General features: G+C 35.3%; 1 protein-coding gene across 2 annotated transcripts in view; it reads left to right on the forward strand.

Moving 5' to 3' along the window:
- SNX2 (sorting nexin 2) overlaps window positions 1–17,393 on the forward strand; it is a 29,629-nt gene extending 12,236 nt beyond the window's left edge. The window contains exons 3-15 of one of the 2 annotated variants that reach the window (XM_059491984.1): window positions 2,154–2,317; window positions 3,536–3,602; window positions 3,803–3,846; window positions 3,928–4,069; window positions 7,247–7,325; window positions 8,527–8,602; window positions 9,850–9,963; window positions 10,191–10,284; window positions 11,948–12,153; window positions 13,173–13,316; window positions 15,837–15,917; window positions 16,025–16,096; window positions 16,905–17,393. In XM_059491984.1, the coding sequence (XP_059347967.1) occupies window positions 2,154–2,317; window positions 3,536–3,602; window positions 3,803–3,846; window positions 3,928–4,069; window positions 7,247–7,325; window positions 8,527–8,602; window positions 9,850–9,963; window positions 10,191–10,284; window positions 11,948–12,153; window positions 13,173–13,316; window positions 15,837–15,917; window positions 16,025–16,096; window positions 16,905–16,955 (1,334 nt within the window). In that variant the 3' untranslated portion in view covers window positions 16,956–17,393. The remainder of the gene's footprint in view (window positions 1–2,153; window positions 2,318–3,535; window positions 3,603–3,802; window positions 3,847–3,927; window positions 4,070–7,246; window positions 7,326–8,526; window positions 8,603–9,849; window positions 9,964–10,190; window positions 10,285–11,947; window positions 12,154–13,172; window positions 13,317–15,836; window positions 15,918–16,024; window positions 16,097–16,904) is intronic. The other variant, XM_059491986.1, reaches the window with a different exon arrangement.

Consider the following 17,393-nt stretch of genomic DNA (forward strand, 5'->3'; position numbering starts at 1 on the left):
TTTAATGACTTGTTTTATTAACCTAAAATTTGAAGATATAGAGAAGTAGAAAGTGGTGGTTAATGATTTGTTTCCTGAATGTGCTGAAATACAGCTAGTGATAGAAAAAAGGAAGAACTGAAGTGCAATTGCTTTATTTTAGAAATATTTTGTATTTTACATTTCATCATGTATATAGTATACATTGTTACGTATGTATGTGCATATTTTTCCAAGAAATGTTTCTGTGAAATATTCATTTATATAACATGTATGTTGCATGCTGTTAGCTACCAAAGGAGAAAACTGCCTCTTGTTGAAATGTTCCTATTCTGCCAATCTAAAAGCTCTTTTGCAACTGCCTCAGTATGACTTCCCACCTGATCTTAGGTTCTGAATCAAAATTCCTTATTAAATTAAGACTCAGTGTCCTTCCTGTGGCATTTGAGGAAAGGAAGCATTAGCAGATACTTATGTTTTTTAAGATTTAGCAGTAAGAATAAAGCAATGCTATGAAAATAATTGTTTTCAAAGAATGGCTGTAGATTCTTCATTCATATTAAAAATGGAAAATATAATGAGGTGCTTGGGTTTTACTTTAGTTTGAAAATACTGTGAAAATACTATGTAATTTGAAATTAGGAAAGGCAATGCCAGCAGGCTGGGGGAATTGATCGTTCCACTTGGCTCAGCCCTGCTGAAGCCACACCTGGGGTGCTGAGTCCAGGTTTGAGCTATCCAGTACGAGGGAGACATGGACAGATGGGAGGGAGTCCAGTGCAGGGCCATGAAGATGATTGAGGACAAAATTTATGGCATAAGAGATGAGATTGAGAAAGCTAGTGCTGTTCATCCTGGAATAGGGTCTTGGGGTGGGGAGGATCATATATTGAGTATGAGTACTCTATAGTAGGGAATGGAGAAAGGGGAGCCGGACTTCTCAGTAGTGCCTGCTGCCAGAACAGGAGGCAATGGCTACACACTGAAAACCAGATAATATATAAGACAAATCTTACGGTTTTGTTTGTTTGTCTTTGAGGGGCGTGAGGGGATGATGCTGGCTTTGGGTTTTTTTCCTCTTGTTGGTTAGGGTGGTCAAACACTGGCACAGGTTATCCAAGGAAGGGGTGGATTCTTCTCCTTGGAGATGCTCATGTGATCCATTTGAGCCTGCTCTAGCTAGAGCCCTGCTTGAACAGGGAGGTTAGATGATTTCAAAAGTCCTTTCCAAACTCAGCAATTCTGTGTGATATGCTCCAAAATAAAATGATGACAGTAAACTTTGTTAGCCTCAAGGCAGAATGAGTGTCTGCTTTGGTTTATTGCCTTTTTACCTGTTAGGTAAGTACTACCCACAAAAGTCTAGTTTGTGAAAGGACTTGAGGTCTATTGGAAAGTCAGTTTTGGTATCAAATGACTATTCTGTGGTCCATGTTATCTTGTAAGAAACTGGAATTCTTGAATATGCATGTCTAGTGAGAACACAACATTGTTTGTTTATTTGAGCTAGAACAGGAACTTCTGTATACCCAGAAAATGTGTAGTTTGTCAGTGGCCAGAATCTCACAGTGGCCGGTGAGATTTGTAGAGCAGGGGTTTGTGTTGTCTTTAAAGGTAGGTGAACTGTCCATAGTTTAAAGGAGTACTCAGTTTCTAGTGAGCTGTTTTAAGCTCCAAAGAGCATGGAGGTAGACTAAAGATAATCTTAATCCTCACTGGCTCATACTGCTACTTTACAGTTTGTGGAGTATTTGGCAGGGGTGGGAGTTTGTTATACTCCCAAATTTGTTATATGGCTTAGTCTGCTTAATTACCATCCTATATGACTAAATCAGCTATTGTTCAGAGTGCAAAACAAGTGATGAAAAAGCTTTGCTCCTGTGATAAAAAAAATAACAATATGTCATATGGAAATAAATTATTTGTAGCTTGTGACTGCTTTAAAATACTCTTTACTGAACAGTGTTCAAAAAAAAGGCAATACTGGTCTTAATTTAACCCATTCTGTACTACAAGTTCAAAAACCATATCTGGTTTTAGCTAGATATTGAAGAACGTTATCATGCACAAATTGGTGCTATTTATTTTGTCATCATGCATGTTTGTTGTCTTTGTGATGCATATCCATCTGTGTTGCACAGGAAATTTATTGCTAACTCAATACGTTTATCTAGAAGCAACAGAAGAAGTTTCATTGGACAGTCCGGAGAGAGATCCAATACTTTCACCAGAACCTACTCCTGCAGTCACTCCTGTAACACCTACCGCATTAATAGCTCCCAGAATGGAATCGAAAAGTGTAACAGCCCCAGTGATTTTTGATAGATCCAGAGAAGAGGTATGCTGTAAACTCTAAACTATGTGAATGTTTCATTTGGATTTTTAAGTTTTGCCTTGTTTTAAAATGCCAGCTCCTAAATATTGGTGCATGGCGTTATACCTTGCTGTTTATTTTGCAAAAAGAGTTTAGTGTGAATTTGACTTATGGAAATACTGTGAGAATTCACTCTTGAGGTGATTACGTTTGAGATATGTACTATTAGGAATAAGAAGTTCTATTCCTTCAGAACAGATACTTTTAAAGTGTGTGTAGGAGTAAGATGTGAACTTGATACATAAGAAATGTTGTTAATTAAAATAATTCTAACTAGCTTGTTACAGTTTCAACTTGTATTTCTGAAGCTGTTCCTAACAGGGAAATTGAACAAGCAGATTTTAGAGTTATCCTGCATGCAAACAAACAGCTGAGGGTAATCTCATTCTTAACATTTCTGTTTACATTTGGTGTTCCAGTCAAAGCATGAACATTGCTGAGTGCCATTCATTCTAGAGAGTTCTCTTACCAGACAGTAACTTTGCATATAAGACCCTACCCATGACTCAATGATGCCTGCTTCCCCAGATACCACATGATGGCATTTGATTCAGATTTTGCCCCCTTCAGCCCTGGTTCTGTCCCTTCTGCCATGGCATTTCTTAAGATATCTGTTTTTATCAAACTTAGGTATAGTACATGAAGGATTATGAAATTCTGGAACTCAGACGAGTATCAGAGAATTTTTTATCTGATGCTTTTTCCTTCCCAAGCTCTTCTGCTACAGATACTGTTACCGAAAAGGAATGTCTGTTCTTCGATTACAGGCACATGGAAGCATTGTAAATGAGAGTGGTTGTGAACCACAGTGTCTGCTGGCATTGTAGGTGATACAATGAACAGACCCCTAAATCTCTTGTACTGAAAGCTTTTGCAGTAGGTCTTAAAACTGAAATCACAGTACCATTTAGTTTGGAAAAAACCCTTAGGATCATTTGAGTCCAACTGTAAACTTAGCACTACCAAGTTTACCCCAAAAACTTTGGTTGCAGTCACAGTCAGTGTTAGAAAGTTTATTAACATTGGAAAGTATATCAACATTAGAAAGTATATTAACTGGAAATGTTTCATAATTACACAAACATAGACTTTTTCTCCTCCTTCCTCTATATTCTTATCCTTGTATCCATAGATAATATGGGTGTTCATTACCTTGTTAAATGTGGTCTGTCTTTGTCCTAGATTGAAGAGGAAGCAAATGGAGATTTGTTTGATATAGAAATCAATGTATCAGACCCAGAGAAAGTTGGTAAGTTCCTTGAGCCTAAAACTTCAGATTGTAGACTGTCTTATTCCTTGAAGACTATTCCTAGATATAAGCATGATTTCCTCTTTAGTTTTTCTTTGGCAATTTTTAGTATCTAAATGGAAATCTCTTTTAATGTATTTTTTTGGACTGAAAAGTATATGGCAGGATTACACTACCTAAGTATTTTAATTTTCTTACAGGGGATGGCATGAATGCTTATATGGCATACAGAGTAACAACAAAGGTAGGTAGTGCAACAAACTTTTGTCAATACTTTGTATTGTAGCTGAGATGAATCAGTAATTTACAACATTTTTTTTTTAAGACATCACTTTCAATATTCCACAAAAATGAATTCTCTGTTAAAAGAAGATTCAGTGATTTTCTTGGCCTGCACAGCAAATTAGCAACAAAATACATGCATATTGGTTATATTGTGCCTCCAGCTCCAGAAAAAAGTATTGTAGGTAAGTGCAATTCCAATAAGGTGACACTTAAGTACTGAATACAAAATACTCTTCTGCATAAATACTGCTTACTTCTCAGGTGGTCCAAATATTCTTCATGTTCTGTATTTTCTAAAAGTTCATGTTAAATTGGAAAGATATGTAATGGCCTCTTCCAAATTCAGAGTAGTGTTGATAATGAGAAGGATATCCTAATGCATGGCCTTGTGTTTCTTACCTGTGATTCTTTCTTTGCTGATGCCTTCAAGAGCTGATTAGTCTACCAAAACAAGAATGAAAGAGAGTTTATTTTTAAGTTAAGCTGTTATCGATTGCTTGCAATATATAGAGGTTCATACATGCTTCAGATCTCTGATACTTCTTTTTGTTTCTTTGGTCGTGGTGAATGCAAAACCTCTCATAAATTTTGCAGGGTTTTAATGCAAAAAATTACTTTTGAGTTGAACACCTTAAATCCTTTCTCCATGAGCTAAGAAGCATGCCTGGTGCATTAAGAGTCTTCAGTTTTGTGATCTCTAAGTAGGAGAGGTTCTTTCAAAGTAGGTAAATATTTAAAACAGTAAAGCTTGTTAAAGAATTTTGCGGTACTCATATAAATAAGTGACTCGAATCTAGAATGTTGTTTGATATGTAGGTAATGACAGAACTTCTTTTCAGTAATTTAGTCTGTAAAGATAATCAGAGCAACAGTTTTTCATGTAAGCAGGAGTGGGCAGATTGAGTAGATGTAGGCAGCAAGAGGCTTGGAAAATTCGTTATGTTACTTCTATAGAAAAGCACTGTGTTTTTAAGCCTGTGAGACTGAAAGTGTGACCTGAATTTTTGGTAATTCTTCAAGTTTATGGGTAATTCTGTAATAATCAGTTTTTCCTGTAACAAAAATAAGTTTAATTCTAAATGCTAACAGGGCTTATGAGGTTTCTGATCATGTCTTTTGGATGATACAAAATTTAAGGCATTTATGACAGTGCGCATTTACATGAAAACGTAGTGCTTGCATCACAGTCAAATTCAGCTTAGACTGGATTTCAGCTACCACTTGAACCAAACAGCATAAAAATTGATGCACCTGGAAGACAGTAAAATGGCGGGACATACTGCAGTGCAAGCGAGCACTGGCTGCTGCTTCAAAGCCTTGTGTAGAGACTTTAACCTACAGGTAGGTTGGAAAAACTCAGATGCTGTAGAATATTTCCAAAAGATCATAAAACTCCCTCTTTAAAGCTGAACTTCATGTAGTCAGTACATTTCCAGTTCTGGAGAAAAGGAGGAGTTGATTCTGGTCTGTTTTGAAATAATGCATCTTAAAGCAGAGAGCTGAGGAAACAACTGAAAGTAAGATTATAGTCTTTACATTATGCATGTTTATGTTTAAAGTCTTAATACATAATGTCATACATTCAGTGTTAAGCAGTGTGTGTTGTGAAGAAGTCCCTTGTCTGTTAATTCTGCTACACTGTCGGTAACACCTGGAGTTTAAAGCTCTGGTTTTATTGTGCTGATGAGTGGTAGAGACTGGAGTTTTAGATCTTAGCTACAAATTCAAGTCCATCAATTACTGACTGTGGAACAAAAGGGTAAAAATGGGTCAATTGTGAACTGGAATTAGCATTCATTAAGGTACTTCACTATTTAGATAAGTGTATGAAAATCACATTTTCATTTTTGAAGAAAGTAATCTGTTATGTCATGGATCTTTTCCTGTGAAGGAAGAGTGCTTGGTCTACAGAAACAGTCTTTGCACTGGTGTTTAAATAGGCTTATATTAGTAGAGAAAGAAATGTGGCAAGACATTTGGAAATAACTGATATTTTTACAGGGTAGGAATTCCTCATTTGTGCCATTTGTTTGTGTATTCAGTTTCTCCCTAGGAACTTCTGTTCAAAGTTCATCTATGAAGGCTCTTTTTTATTAAGCCCCAGGATTTCCTTCTTTCTGCAGTAAAATATTATTGTATAGTAATACTGTAATGTAAAAAGATGAGACATGTGAATTACCCGAACTTCCCTTGAATACTTAAATCACTTCTATTTGAAGACATACTCAATTTTACTGACAAACGTATGGATTTAATTACATTATGCTGTGTAGAATAATTTTGGGAAAAAATCTTTATCAGATTTATTTTCATCATGTTGCAGAGGAGGGAAAAACTAAGGCTGAGAGGTTAAGAGTTCAGTCTTGTTCCTGTAAGGCCTTTACTGCTTATCTCCTCCAGGGGTTACTGTGTGAAACTTTTGTGTCCAGAAGGGAGATTGGGTGAGAAACTTAGAGAACTGTTGACAGTGAGTACATCATCAGAATCTCAAAACTTTTAGCTAAAGAGACACAAAAGTAACAGATAAGAAAAATACTAGAGCTAGAAAACAGACATCTTGGTTGTATAATACAATACCTTTTCTTAAAATACCTTTTATTATTTGTATAATAAAATACCTTGTTTTTCAGAAAATAATAATTATTGACGTCCTGTGTTTTTGATTGGACTCAGGTTGCTAAACTCCAAGTTTAGATCTTTAGCATGACAAATAGTGAGTTCAGTCTGACTGTTTTAGTTCTTCTGTTGCTGAGGTTGAATTTATTTCCTATGGCATGACACATCAATAACTAGTTGCCACTCTTGTCTTGATCAGAGAAAGCGCTGTAAGGCTATATACATTTTATTCTGCTGATTCTGTTCTCCTTGCAATTCAGTTCAGAATTTTCAGAATTTGTTAGTTTGCATTAGTTAATTAAAAAACTATTAGTTTTAGAACTTAAAAGAAAAAATAGTAAAGGAAAATAATGGTACCAAGCTTACCAGTGAATAGGCTTATAATCTGAGAACATTTTTGTATTCTGCTTTATATAGCTAACTGTTTTCTTTTTCTGGATGTGAGTTGCCAGTACAACTCTGAGCAGCATTTACATTGTTTTCATAAATGCAAGTTAACCTAGTTTTACTTAACTATTAGTCGCAACTAATATGTCACAGGAAATTGAGTATTTCACAGAGCTATTTTCACAAAACCGTGCACCTTGCAGTTCATTTTTTTAATCAACACACTATGTAGTGTTTTTCACTGTAATTTGATTTAAATGTGTAAAGCTAGATGAGCCTTATATTCTAATCACATCAGTTATGTTAATGATTTATCTGTGATAAAATAAAATCAATATGATGCTGTTTCCTTCAAGGCATGACCAAGGTTAAAGTAGGCAAAGAAGATTCTTCATCTACTGAATTTGTGGAGAAAAGAAGAGCAGCTCTAGAAAGGTAATGTGTGTCTAACTAAAATTTATTTAGGCTCAGAATTACTTGCAGTATACTACATGGGTTCTGTAATTGCAACACTGGTGATCTGTACTTAAGTGAATCCTGGGGACTGTATAGAACTGTCAAATTTTTTAGTAGAAATTGACTAATTCCCATTAATAACAGGAAGAGTAGCTCTATTCATAGAAAAGATTATAGCTGACATGTTTCAGGCTTAAAATTAAGATGGCAGAGGTACATAAATAAAACTACCATTAGAATCTTATATAGACATTTTGGGTTGAAAGAATTAAGACACTTAGAGTAATGTATTTATCCCATAGCAAATCAGCTGTTGGGCAGAAAGGCAGGTGAAGAGGCCTTCAATCACTTGAAAGTCAAATAGGCTTCTGATGATGTGCATTGATGAGATTGATGTGACTTGCTGAATTTTGGCATAAGAGATACTGCATCTCTGTCACCCAGCACTGATATATAGCTGATACTGTCAAAGTATCTTTGTCAGGAAGGGGTCCTGTCCCTGGTATACTGCCACCTTAACCTTAACTTGTACTTCATACAGAGTATGGAACAAGGGAAAAATGTTGAGCAATCTGATGTGTAAAATAGTTTAACTGCAATCCTTACCTTCTTCAGGAAAAAAAACAGATAAGGATCTGGTAAACATACCTAGTGGAGGGTGGATAAAAATTACGCTTGAGGTCTAAGCAGATGTGCGGAAGAAAAAAAGGAATGAGTTACATTGAATTGTATTTGTGCGTGTATGAGAACTAAATGGATTGAAGACTTTTGTCTATCCAGCACATAGATAGTTTATATGTAGACTAGAATCAACTAACTTGTCCAATATTCCCTATAATTCTAAAGTAAATCAGCCAGAATTACCTGTATCAAAAAGACTATCCACTGCAGTGCACAAAAATGTTTAAACAAGTTCTTTTTTTTTTCTGGAATAAGCAGGTTAATAAAGGAGTCCTCACTCAGCTGTTTAAAATAAGAAGCATATTGTTTTCCCACTGTGCAACATAGATATGACAGGCCCCACTTTAAGGAGTTTCTGGTGTAAACAAACTGTGTTGTGAAACACTACCCAACTTTTAGTATGTTACATTGTGGTATGGAGTGCATGGCACTGTATTAGATTCAGTCAGGCACATTAGATCTGTTCTGCTACCTGATGTTTTAATTTTTAAAATCATAGGTATCTACAACGTACAGTAAAGCACCCAACCTTGCTACAGGATCCAGATTTGAGACAATTCTTGGAAAGTTCGGAGGTATTTTAGAACTTTATATTAAAGTTCCTTTAACTTCTCTTATTTATTTCTAGATATGGTATCCTACCAAGCAATATATTCACTTTATATTGAGACCTAATCCTCTAAATTAATATGAAATCAAATTGGACCATACCCTTCATGACTAGAATGGCAGAGGCTACTTAGGTAATGGTGTGCCTCAGGCTCTGGTAAAACCTACAGGCTAGTGACAAAATGCGATTTGCTGTATAGTGACTTCTCAAATGATTCAGTCTTATCAGTTCTGATGCTTTTTAAGTAAGATCCAAAATTAAACTTCCAAGCTGGCTTGGAAGCAGCTCTCTCACATCTAGGAATTCAGCTTGAGGTATATTGGTAGGATAATGTGAAAATGCTGGCAGTACTGCTCACCAAGCTAGGTATTTTTGTAAATAAGGATTTCAGTTGCCTGTACTATTCATCTGGTACCTTTCACAATATTAAATACATTGTTAAAGATACAATGTATATCTTTATAAATGTGCATAGTGTTTTCACTCTAATACTGAACTGTGTTTTGGCTAATGTCAGTATCTTAGTTATATTAATAAGTCACAGAGGCCTCCCTACTGACAAAAGCATCAATAGATAACTTACAGTGGGTTTGTCAATGCTGCTGACAGACAAAACATCACATGAAGGGTAAATGGTCTGACATAGGGACCACCTTGTATAGCATATACAATCTAGCCTGAATAATAATATCAATTAAATTTAAAGTTTGTTAATTTAATTCTGAGTGTGTCTCAGTACCAAAGAAGATAACATATTTGAGGTACGTTTATAGCTTTATATTGAAAAGCAAAAAGTCATCAACCTTTTATTATCAGCATGCAGTGCATGTGCTGCATTACAATTAAATGTGTAACAGAATTTCCTTTGTCTAATTTGTTATAAATCTCAGCTTTTCTGTTCCTGTAGTGGCAGTTTGTTTATTGTAGCATATAGGTGGCCATTTAGGACATTTGGCTAGTTCATAACAGCTTTGGACAAGTGGTTTGTTTGTTCCATTTAAATGTAAAGATGTAGAAGAAAAGTAAATAGTCTATATTTTTAAGTTTTCCTCTTGAGAATGTAGAAGTAGTAAATTTGAGAAATTAGATTCCACTATATTGAAACACATAGGACTAAAGAAAACACTATATCCTTTTCTTTCCCCCCTGTGCCCAGTTAAACCTCCATCCTTTTAACCAGTCTCTTTGCCCTTATTTGTCATTCAATTCCAGCTGCCGAGAGCAGTTAACACCCAGGCTCTGAGTGGAGCAGGAATATTGAGAATGGTGAACAAGGCTGCCGACGCTGTCAACAAAATGACAATCAAGATGAATGAATCGGATGCAGTAAGAGCTGATTTTTCGGCTTGAATAATGAGATGAATTAATGAGCCTCAACAATTGCATTTTAAAGCTGTAGAAGTAGAAAATGGGTTATTAATTTCCTTATTGGCTTGAATTCTTAGCTGTATCAGTTGACCACCCTGGAAGTACCTGGATAATTTGCTTCTTTAGAACCAGAAATATTTTTGGTAATCTAATTTGTAATGCTTGACTCTTTCATCTTTTGTCAGTGGTTTGAAGAAAAACAGCAGCAATTTGAGAATCTGGATCAGCAACTTAGGAAGCTTCATGCCAGTGTTGAAGCATTAGTCTGCCACAGAAAAGGTAACTTTACTTTTACATGAACCTTAGGAAATGGTGATGAAACAAGAGCTGAGCATGTCAGAACTCTTAACTAAAATAGTTACACAATGTATTTTAGTACAAAAATTTTCTACTTGTATCTTTTATTTTAAACTGCTCTAGTATTTTTGTATACCTGCCTTTAATTTTAAATTTAACCAGGGTATCTGTCATTCCTAGAGTCACTCTAATGATCTAGCATATTTTTTTCCCTTGCACAGTGTCATTATCAGACCTAGCAAATGATTCTACTACAGTAGACATCCATAAATTTATCTTTAGGTCTCATGGCAAGAGTAATTTCTTTCTGAACAAAAAGTGGCTGCATAAATCCATTTAAACATCTTTTGGTTCAGTATTGCTCTGTTAACTGAGTTTAAGTGCTTACACAGGAATATCTTATTCTTGATTTAGTCTGCATAATGATATACCCTCAAGCTACTGTTAAGGTAGACTTTTTCTGGGAAGATAAGTAGTCATAGAATATCAGCTTTTTGTTTGCTCATTTTTGATAGAAGCAAAACGTGTAAGCTTATGTTGCAATAACCTGTGCTGCTCTTTGACAGAGATGGATTTCTATCAGGTTATTAAAAAAACCCAAACATAATAAAAACCAAACCAAACGAGAAAAAACCCTAAACATACCACAATTATGAATCTGTAGCTCAAGAAGACCCTAAGTGTGCTTTCTGATAATATTTTAGTATGTTAAAATATGCTGCTACCTTTGAATACTTCCAAAATATTTGAAAATGTCATAAGTTGCTTTCTCATAATTCTAATCAAGAATTGCTCTCTGCAGTAAGAATATCTTTAGCCACCTATCTTCAAGGCTAAGGAGTATTTAAGAAGTAATGGAAAATGGAAATCTTTATTTACGGTTAATTTGACACCTTATAGATTTGGAGAAGTGTTGGATCATTGTGTTTTTTCTAAGAGTTGTGTTCAAATTGTAAAGGTTTTTTAATATCTGAAGATAGCTTCCTTCTGCAATCACTTCTGGTGTTCTGATGGTTCTGCAGGAGCAGCAAAATTGCAAACTAACCTGAAGTAATTTGGACCAAACATTTGTTCAAAAGTCTTTCATGGAACTAAACTTTGTACAGGATTACTTACATGGGATTTGAGACAATTGCACCAGTATTTGTTAATAAATAAGCCCAAAACTTCACTTCCACAGATGCTGATAGTATGTGAGCTTTGGTTGTTTTTTATTTTAAGGCATGTCAGAATGTGACAATGCATTACAGTATGCACATGTAAAAGTTACTTAAAGTCAATAAACAGCCCAACAGAAGTAAATTCCACTCATGGGAGTGGTGATTTTGTGAAAGGGTTGGTTTTGTTTCTGTGCTGAACTAAATGGAAAATTTGTGCTGTAAACGTGTTAAAATTGTTCTGAAAATTTGCTCTGTGGGTGACTTAGCTTTTGTTTTGTCAGTTTGCATTTTCTCTGAAGTAGGCAATTGGATAATACTGAAGTGACTTCTCCTCATTGTGGTTTCATTGTGATGTCCTTGTGTATCTTACTGTGATCTTTACCTTAATTTCAGTTGGTCAAGTAAACCTCTGCTCCACTGATATATGCTGCAGAGTAATATAATAAATTAACTAAATCATGCTGAACATTACTTCTGTGTTTCAGAGCTTTCAGCCAACACCGCTGCCTTTGCTAAAAGTGCTGCCATGTTAGGTAACTCGGAGGACCACACTGCTCTGTCTAGAGCTTTGTCTCAGCTTGCAGAGGTTGAGGAAAAGATAGATCAGTTGCATCAAGAACAAGCTTTTGCTGATTTCTATGTGTTCTCAGAACTGCTTGGTGATTACATTCGTCTGATTGCTGCAGTAAAAGTGAGTACTACTAGGAAAAATACTGATTTAGCATTTAAAGTCACATTCCTCGGCATATAGTTTTAGGGTAAATTAATGTGTGCATTTGCTCATGTAACACACTTAAGTTTTTGCCTGGTGTTCTAGCAGGGTAAAGTGAAAGCATTCAGGAGTTATTCCAGTGATAAAAATGGCTGTGATCAAAGAAGTGAATGAAGTGGTTAGATCCAGAAAAAATGGAAATCTACTTTGAGCAATACTGATTTTGTACAGTATTTGGGGATACTTTACTGTATACTGTGTCTAAGCCTACAGCACCTGTTTATTTCAGATGACTTAGTGTTACAGTAAGCATACATAAATACAGGAGAACATAATTTAGTGTTCTATATTTAACAGATAGCCAGTAATGTCTTTAAATGAGAAAAAACCTCAATTTGTGGATCTACATTTCATTTTAAAAAATATTCAATTTAAGTGTAAGCTATGCTGCACAGCATGATTATGTTTAGACATGAGAACAGGTATCTGTGAATTCCTTCCAGAAATACCTTTGAACTTACCACGTTGTTGGAAGTATATGTTTTTCTTTTGACTTTGTTTCTCTCTTTTTTTTTTTTTTTATATGCGTACTTCGCTTCTGCTGCCTTAGTCTGTGCTAACATAAACGTGTTGCTAAAAATGCATGTAATACATACGCATGAACAGTTTGCTAGTATCTGCAGTTAGAGAATTGTTTGCATGATAGAGCACTTTATAGTGGTTGTTTTGGTAGTGCTTTGATAAAATGAGGGAAATAAAATGATTTGGAGCACTGAAGTGTCTGCTCTGAAAAGGGTTCTTGAACAGCCTGTCATTTGTGGAAGGTATTGAACTGTGCAAGCATGATGTCAAGTGAAATGCAATACATGGTAGACACGCTAAGGTTTCTTTGAGTATACTACTTGTTTCAGCTTTATGCTAGAATTATTTTTTTCCTACTGAGAATTTAGATAGGCCTAACAATTCCAGTTGTTCAAGAAGTTTGTCTATTCTCACAGGGTGTGTTTGACCATCGAATGAAATGCTGGCAGAAGTGGCAAGATGCTCAGGTCACTTTACAAAAAAAACGTGAAGCTGAAGCAAAGCTCCAACTAGCCAACAAACCTGATAAATTACAGCAAGCTAAAGATGAGATAAAAGAGGTAATGTTATCAATTATTTTGGAGGTCAGACTTTCTGCATCAGCTCATTCATTCTGCATTAATGCTGCTTTATGCCATTTTTGTTTACAATTCACTTACTTGCTGTTTCCCATATTTACTGAAATTTTAAAAAATAATTTACTTAAAACACTAAATGTGTGCAATTTTTACTCATTATAAGATCTGTAAGACAGTTAATACTGTCTCTACAGTCTGGGAGATGGGAGGGAGGGAACATGGACAAGTTGATGCTTTTAACTGCTAACAGCTCACTTGGATAGGCAGAGGAGCATTTCTTGGTTTCTAAGCTGACTGGGTAAATCCAGCAAAGACAGCTAATAGAGAGCTATTCCTATGTTTTGCTTAAATATGCAGCTTTTCTACCCATATATATGTGCATGTATATATGGTGTAATTTCAGTAAAAAATAAATCTAACATGTTGAAGTGTCATAATTTATACACTTTTTCTATCATGCTTCACTAAGGAAATTGAAGAGGTAGGACAACTTAATTATTTAACACTAATGCATTCTGAGTATGCTCTAGTGCTCTCCCATTAAATAATGGAAGAATGTTATTGCAGATTTCAAGCTCTTTTACACAGTTGCTTTGTTTGGCTTCGTCATTGGTCACTAACCACATGCTCCTTTGTTCTTTTTGCCCTTTGATATATTTCACATACAGTATTTAAATTACTTATTAACTTGATTTTCTTTTCCTTAAAGAAGTCCTTTGTTTACTGAGAAAACCTGCAATTACTCTTGCGTGACCACATTCTTGTTGATTGCCTCTACTGATGCACAGTAAATTTCCTGATTACTGGTAGCAGTGGGAAATAGTGGTTGTTTCCCAGTCCCGATATTAAAGCAATTACTTTCTTCTCAAGGAATTATTTTTCCTGCATTATTGGATAACTAGAGAACATTTTTAGTAAACCCACAGTTTGAGTGTGCCAGTTGAAAATCTCACTGGAACTGAAATGTGTTGAGAATTGCTGAATTCTGTAATAGTGGACCCTCTGGCAGAAGAATTGCAAAGTGGAAGCCTAAGCAGCTTGAGCATCATCCATGACTCAGTTGGTTTTTGTGGGTAAAAGGACAATGGATGGTCCTAGAGATACCTTATTGAATGAGAAATTTCTCGGGTCAGATACTATAAAATGGCAAACTGTTACCCAGTAAAAATTCACATAGGACCTGGGCATGATGAAACTGAAATGTAGAATTCATTAGGCCTATGGAAGCTTTCACAGAAATCTCAGGCACCTCTGTTTGAAGTGGTAGGAAGGTATGGGCAATCCTTAACTGTGTTTTATACTATTTAGTTACTAGCTAACTGTTCAGGCTGATCTTCCAAGAAGATACTTATTATGACTTACTAAAAAGCTTCATAATGTATATCTAAAAGGGCAGTCAGGGAACTGTGAATAAATATATACTAAAAATATAAATATGGAGATGTTTATTGGAACATAGATGATGTTTATCTCATACCACAGTAGAAACTTGACACTGCATCACAAAATGCTTTTGTGAAATAAGTAGCACCCCTGGATTGCTAACAGCCAGATGATACATGGAAGCATGTTGCTTCCCTGCTACTTTTTTCTGATGATGATGAATGTTACTGAATGTATTTGTTCTCAGTTAATATGTTGAGATGAACAGATACAGTTGCATTTCAAAGAACTGCTCGCCTGCCGTGGGGCTCTCCGTTTATCTACGCAACCAACTTAACAATGCAAATAGATGTGTAAAAGCAGTTACAGGGCCACATAGATGCTGTTGATTCTTCTTGTCTAGCTGGGTTCTTTTCACAGAAACCAGGAGAAGCAATCTGGTGTCATATATTGTTACAGGAATACAATGTTCCCAATATGGCATAAACCCATAACAAACATCTCTTCTTCTGAATTTTCCTCTAGTGATCTTCTTACCTGCAGTAATGTTTCTAGTCCAGCTTTCTGTGAAAACAGTTGCCACTGAAAAAGATGGCTTGTGCTTTGGAAAGCAGATGAGCACATCCTCAGAGGCTTGTCATTTGCAACAGAAATATGATAGCAATAATCAAATACCTGACCAGAGGCAGAGATGAAGGTTTACTCATCTCTTCTGGAATTAGGAAAGTATGGGGAACTAACTTGAGACTCTTTCAAGCTTGATTGGACAGGTTTAGGTTCCTTTGTATGAAGTTTATAAAGGGAATAGTAAGTAAAGCCTTCCAGATCCATTTTGTTTTCTAAATAATATTTTTTAAATGTTCTTAATAGCTGTACTAAGATATTTTAACATTTTATCTACAAGATAGCATTGGCTTAAAGATACCTTTGTTGTAACTGATCTGATGACATCCTAAAACACAAAGCTGAAATTGTTACTGTAAGATTTTCTTTTAAATAGGCCAAAACAATCAAATAGGTCCTTTTAGCTCTTAAGTGACTATCAGTGTGCTAAAAAAATTACAGGTAGACTGAATGGACAACACAAAATCTTACCTCTGTATGTCTTTCCTTTGCCAGTGGGAGACAAAAGTTCAGCAAGGGGAAAAAGATTTTGAACAGATCTCCAAAACCATTCGCAAGGAAGTGGGAAGATTTGAGGCATGTATAATTTTTTCCAAGTAAATGACAGTTCTACTGTACATAATATTAACAATATAAGTAAAATTTGTTAAGAAGTTAATACACCATAATTTATTTATTAACAGAAGGAACGAGTGAAAGACTTTAAAACTGTTATTATCGAGTACTTAGAGTCGTTAGTGCAAACACAACAGCAGGTAAGATAAATTTTAAGCTTTGTACAAGTTAATAAATAATACATGCTGTATTATTTTAGTTAGAAAAATATGGGCTTTAAGCTCAGCTGTTTCTAAAACATTAAGAGCTACTAGTCTGTGCTGTATTGGTGAATGATTGCAGTTTCCCAACCCATGCAGAACTGTAATTCCATGAAGCAACAGAGAAGTTCCCTTAGGGATATGGGCAAGCAGAGGGTTATCATGTTATCTTTTCAAACTGAATTAGTACTTTTACTTTGAGATTGGAGTAAATTGTAGTCAATATGTACTTACACTTACTGAAGAGACTTGGATTCTTAAATGTTTATTGCTCTTTTTTAAAAATATAAAATATTATTGGATATTGAATATTGGAAAGTATTAAATATTGAATATCGGAAAGTATTAAAACAGTTTTCAGTGTCTGAGAAGTGGGTCTTGTTACTAGAAAAAGTCCAGGCTCTTTTTTCTGCTCATGGCAGGAATAGAACCCTCCAGCTTTGTTTAATTTAAAAAACCTGAAAAACAGTGTCTTCAGTGGTAAGAAGAAGTGGCTGATCTTTCAAAAAAATCTGTAGCATTTTATTCTATAACATTGTGTTCAACATGTGGCAACATATCCATAGTTATGAGGAGATTTGTGTACCTAATACTTGTGTTTTTTCTTGCACTATGTAAAAATATTAATGAATAAGTACCTACATTCTAACTTTGTCTCGTGGAGGCAAGTTTACTGCAAGAGGAGGTAGGTATGCATTGTGGTTTTCAACATTTAGTACCTAATGAGTGATTTTCCCTTTCCTTCAAGCTAATAAAATACTGGGAGGCATTCCTACCTGAAGCCAAAGCCATTGCGTAAAAGAAGAATATTCCAAATGAGAAGACACTCTGGATGTTTGTCCTGGCTAAAACTAAATTCCACAGTGAAATCACTTTAAATCATCTAAATAAACCACTATATATTTTATGAATTAACATGTGGCTTTTTTTATATACCACAGCATTTTATTAACAAGCTGCATGTCCTGACCCTCTTTGAAGTGGACTGTGGCATGATGTTCTGCAATACATTGCTGAATTGAACACTATTGTGTCTTAATCCTTGCACTAAAACGTGCACTGCAAGGCCAGAAAGCTGATATTTTTGTTCTCTACAACACAATGTTCTGTAGTATGTTTACCTGATCTTTATGAAACAAATTTAATTGCATTGGTTAATGTTCACTTAAACATTCCTGTACAAAATCATGTTTTTGTGATTACAATAATAAAGGGATGTACCTTGTGAAATGTTAAA

This window comes from Ammospiza nelsoni, chromosome Z (assembly GCF_027579445.1).
Source record: "Ammospiza nelsoni isolate bAmmNel1 chromosome Z, bAmmNel1.pri, whole genome shotgun sequence".
NCBI lineage: Eukaryota > Metazoa > Chordata > Aves > Passeriformes > Passerellidae > Ammospiza > Ammospiza nelsoni.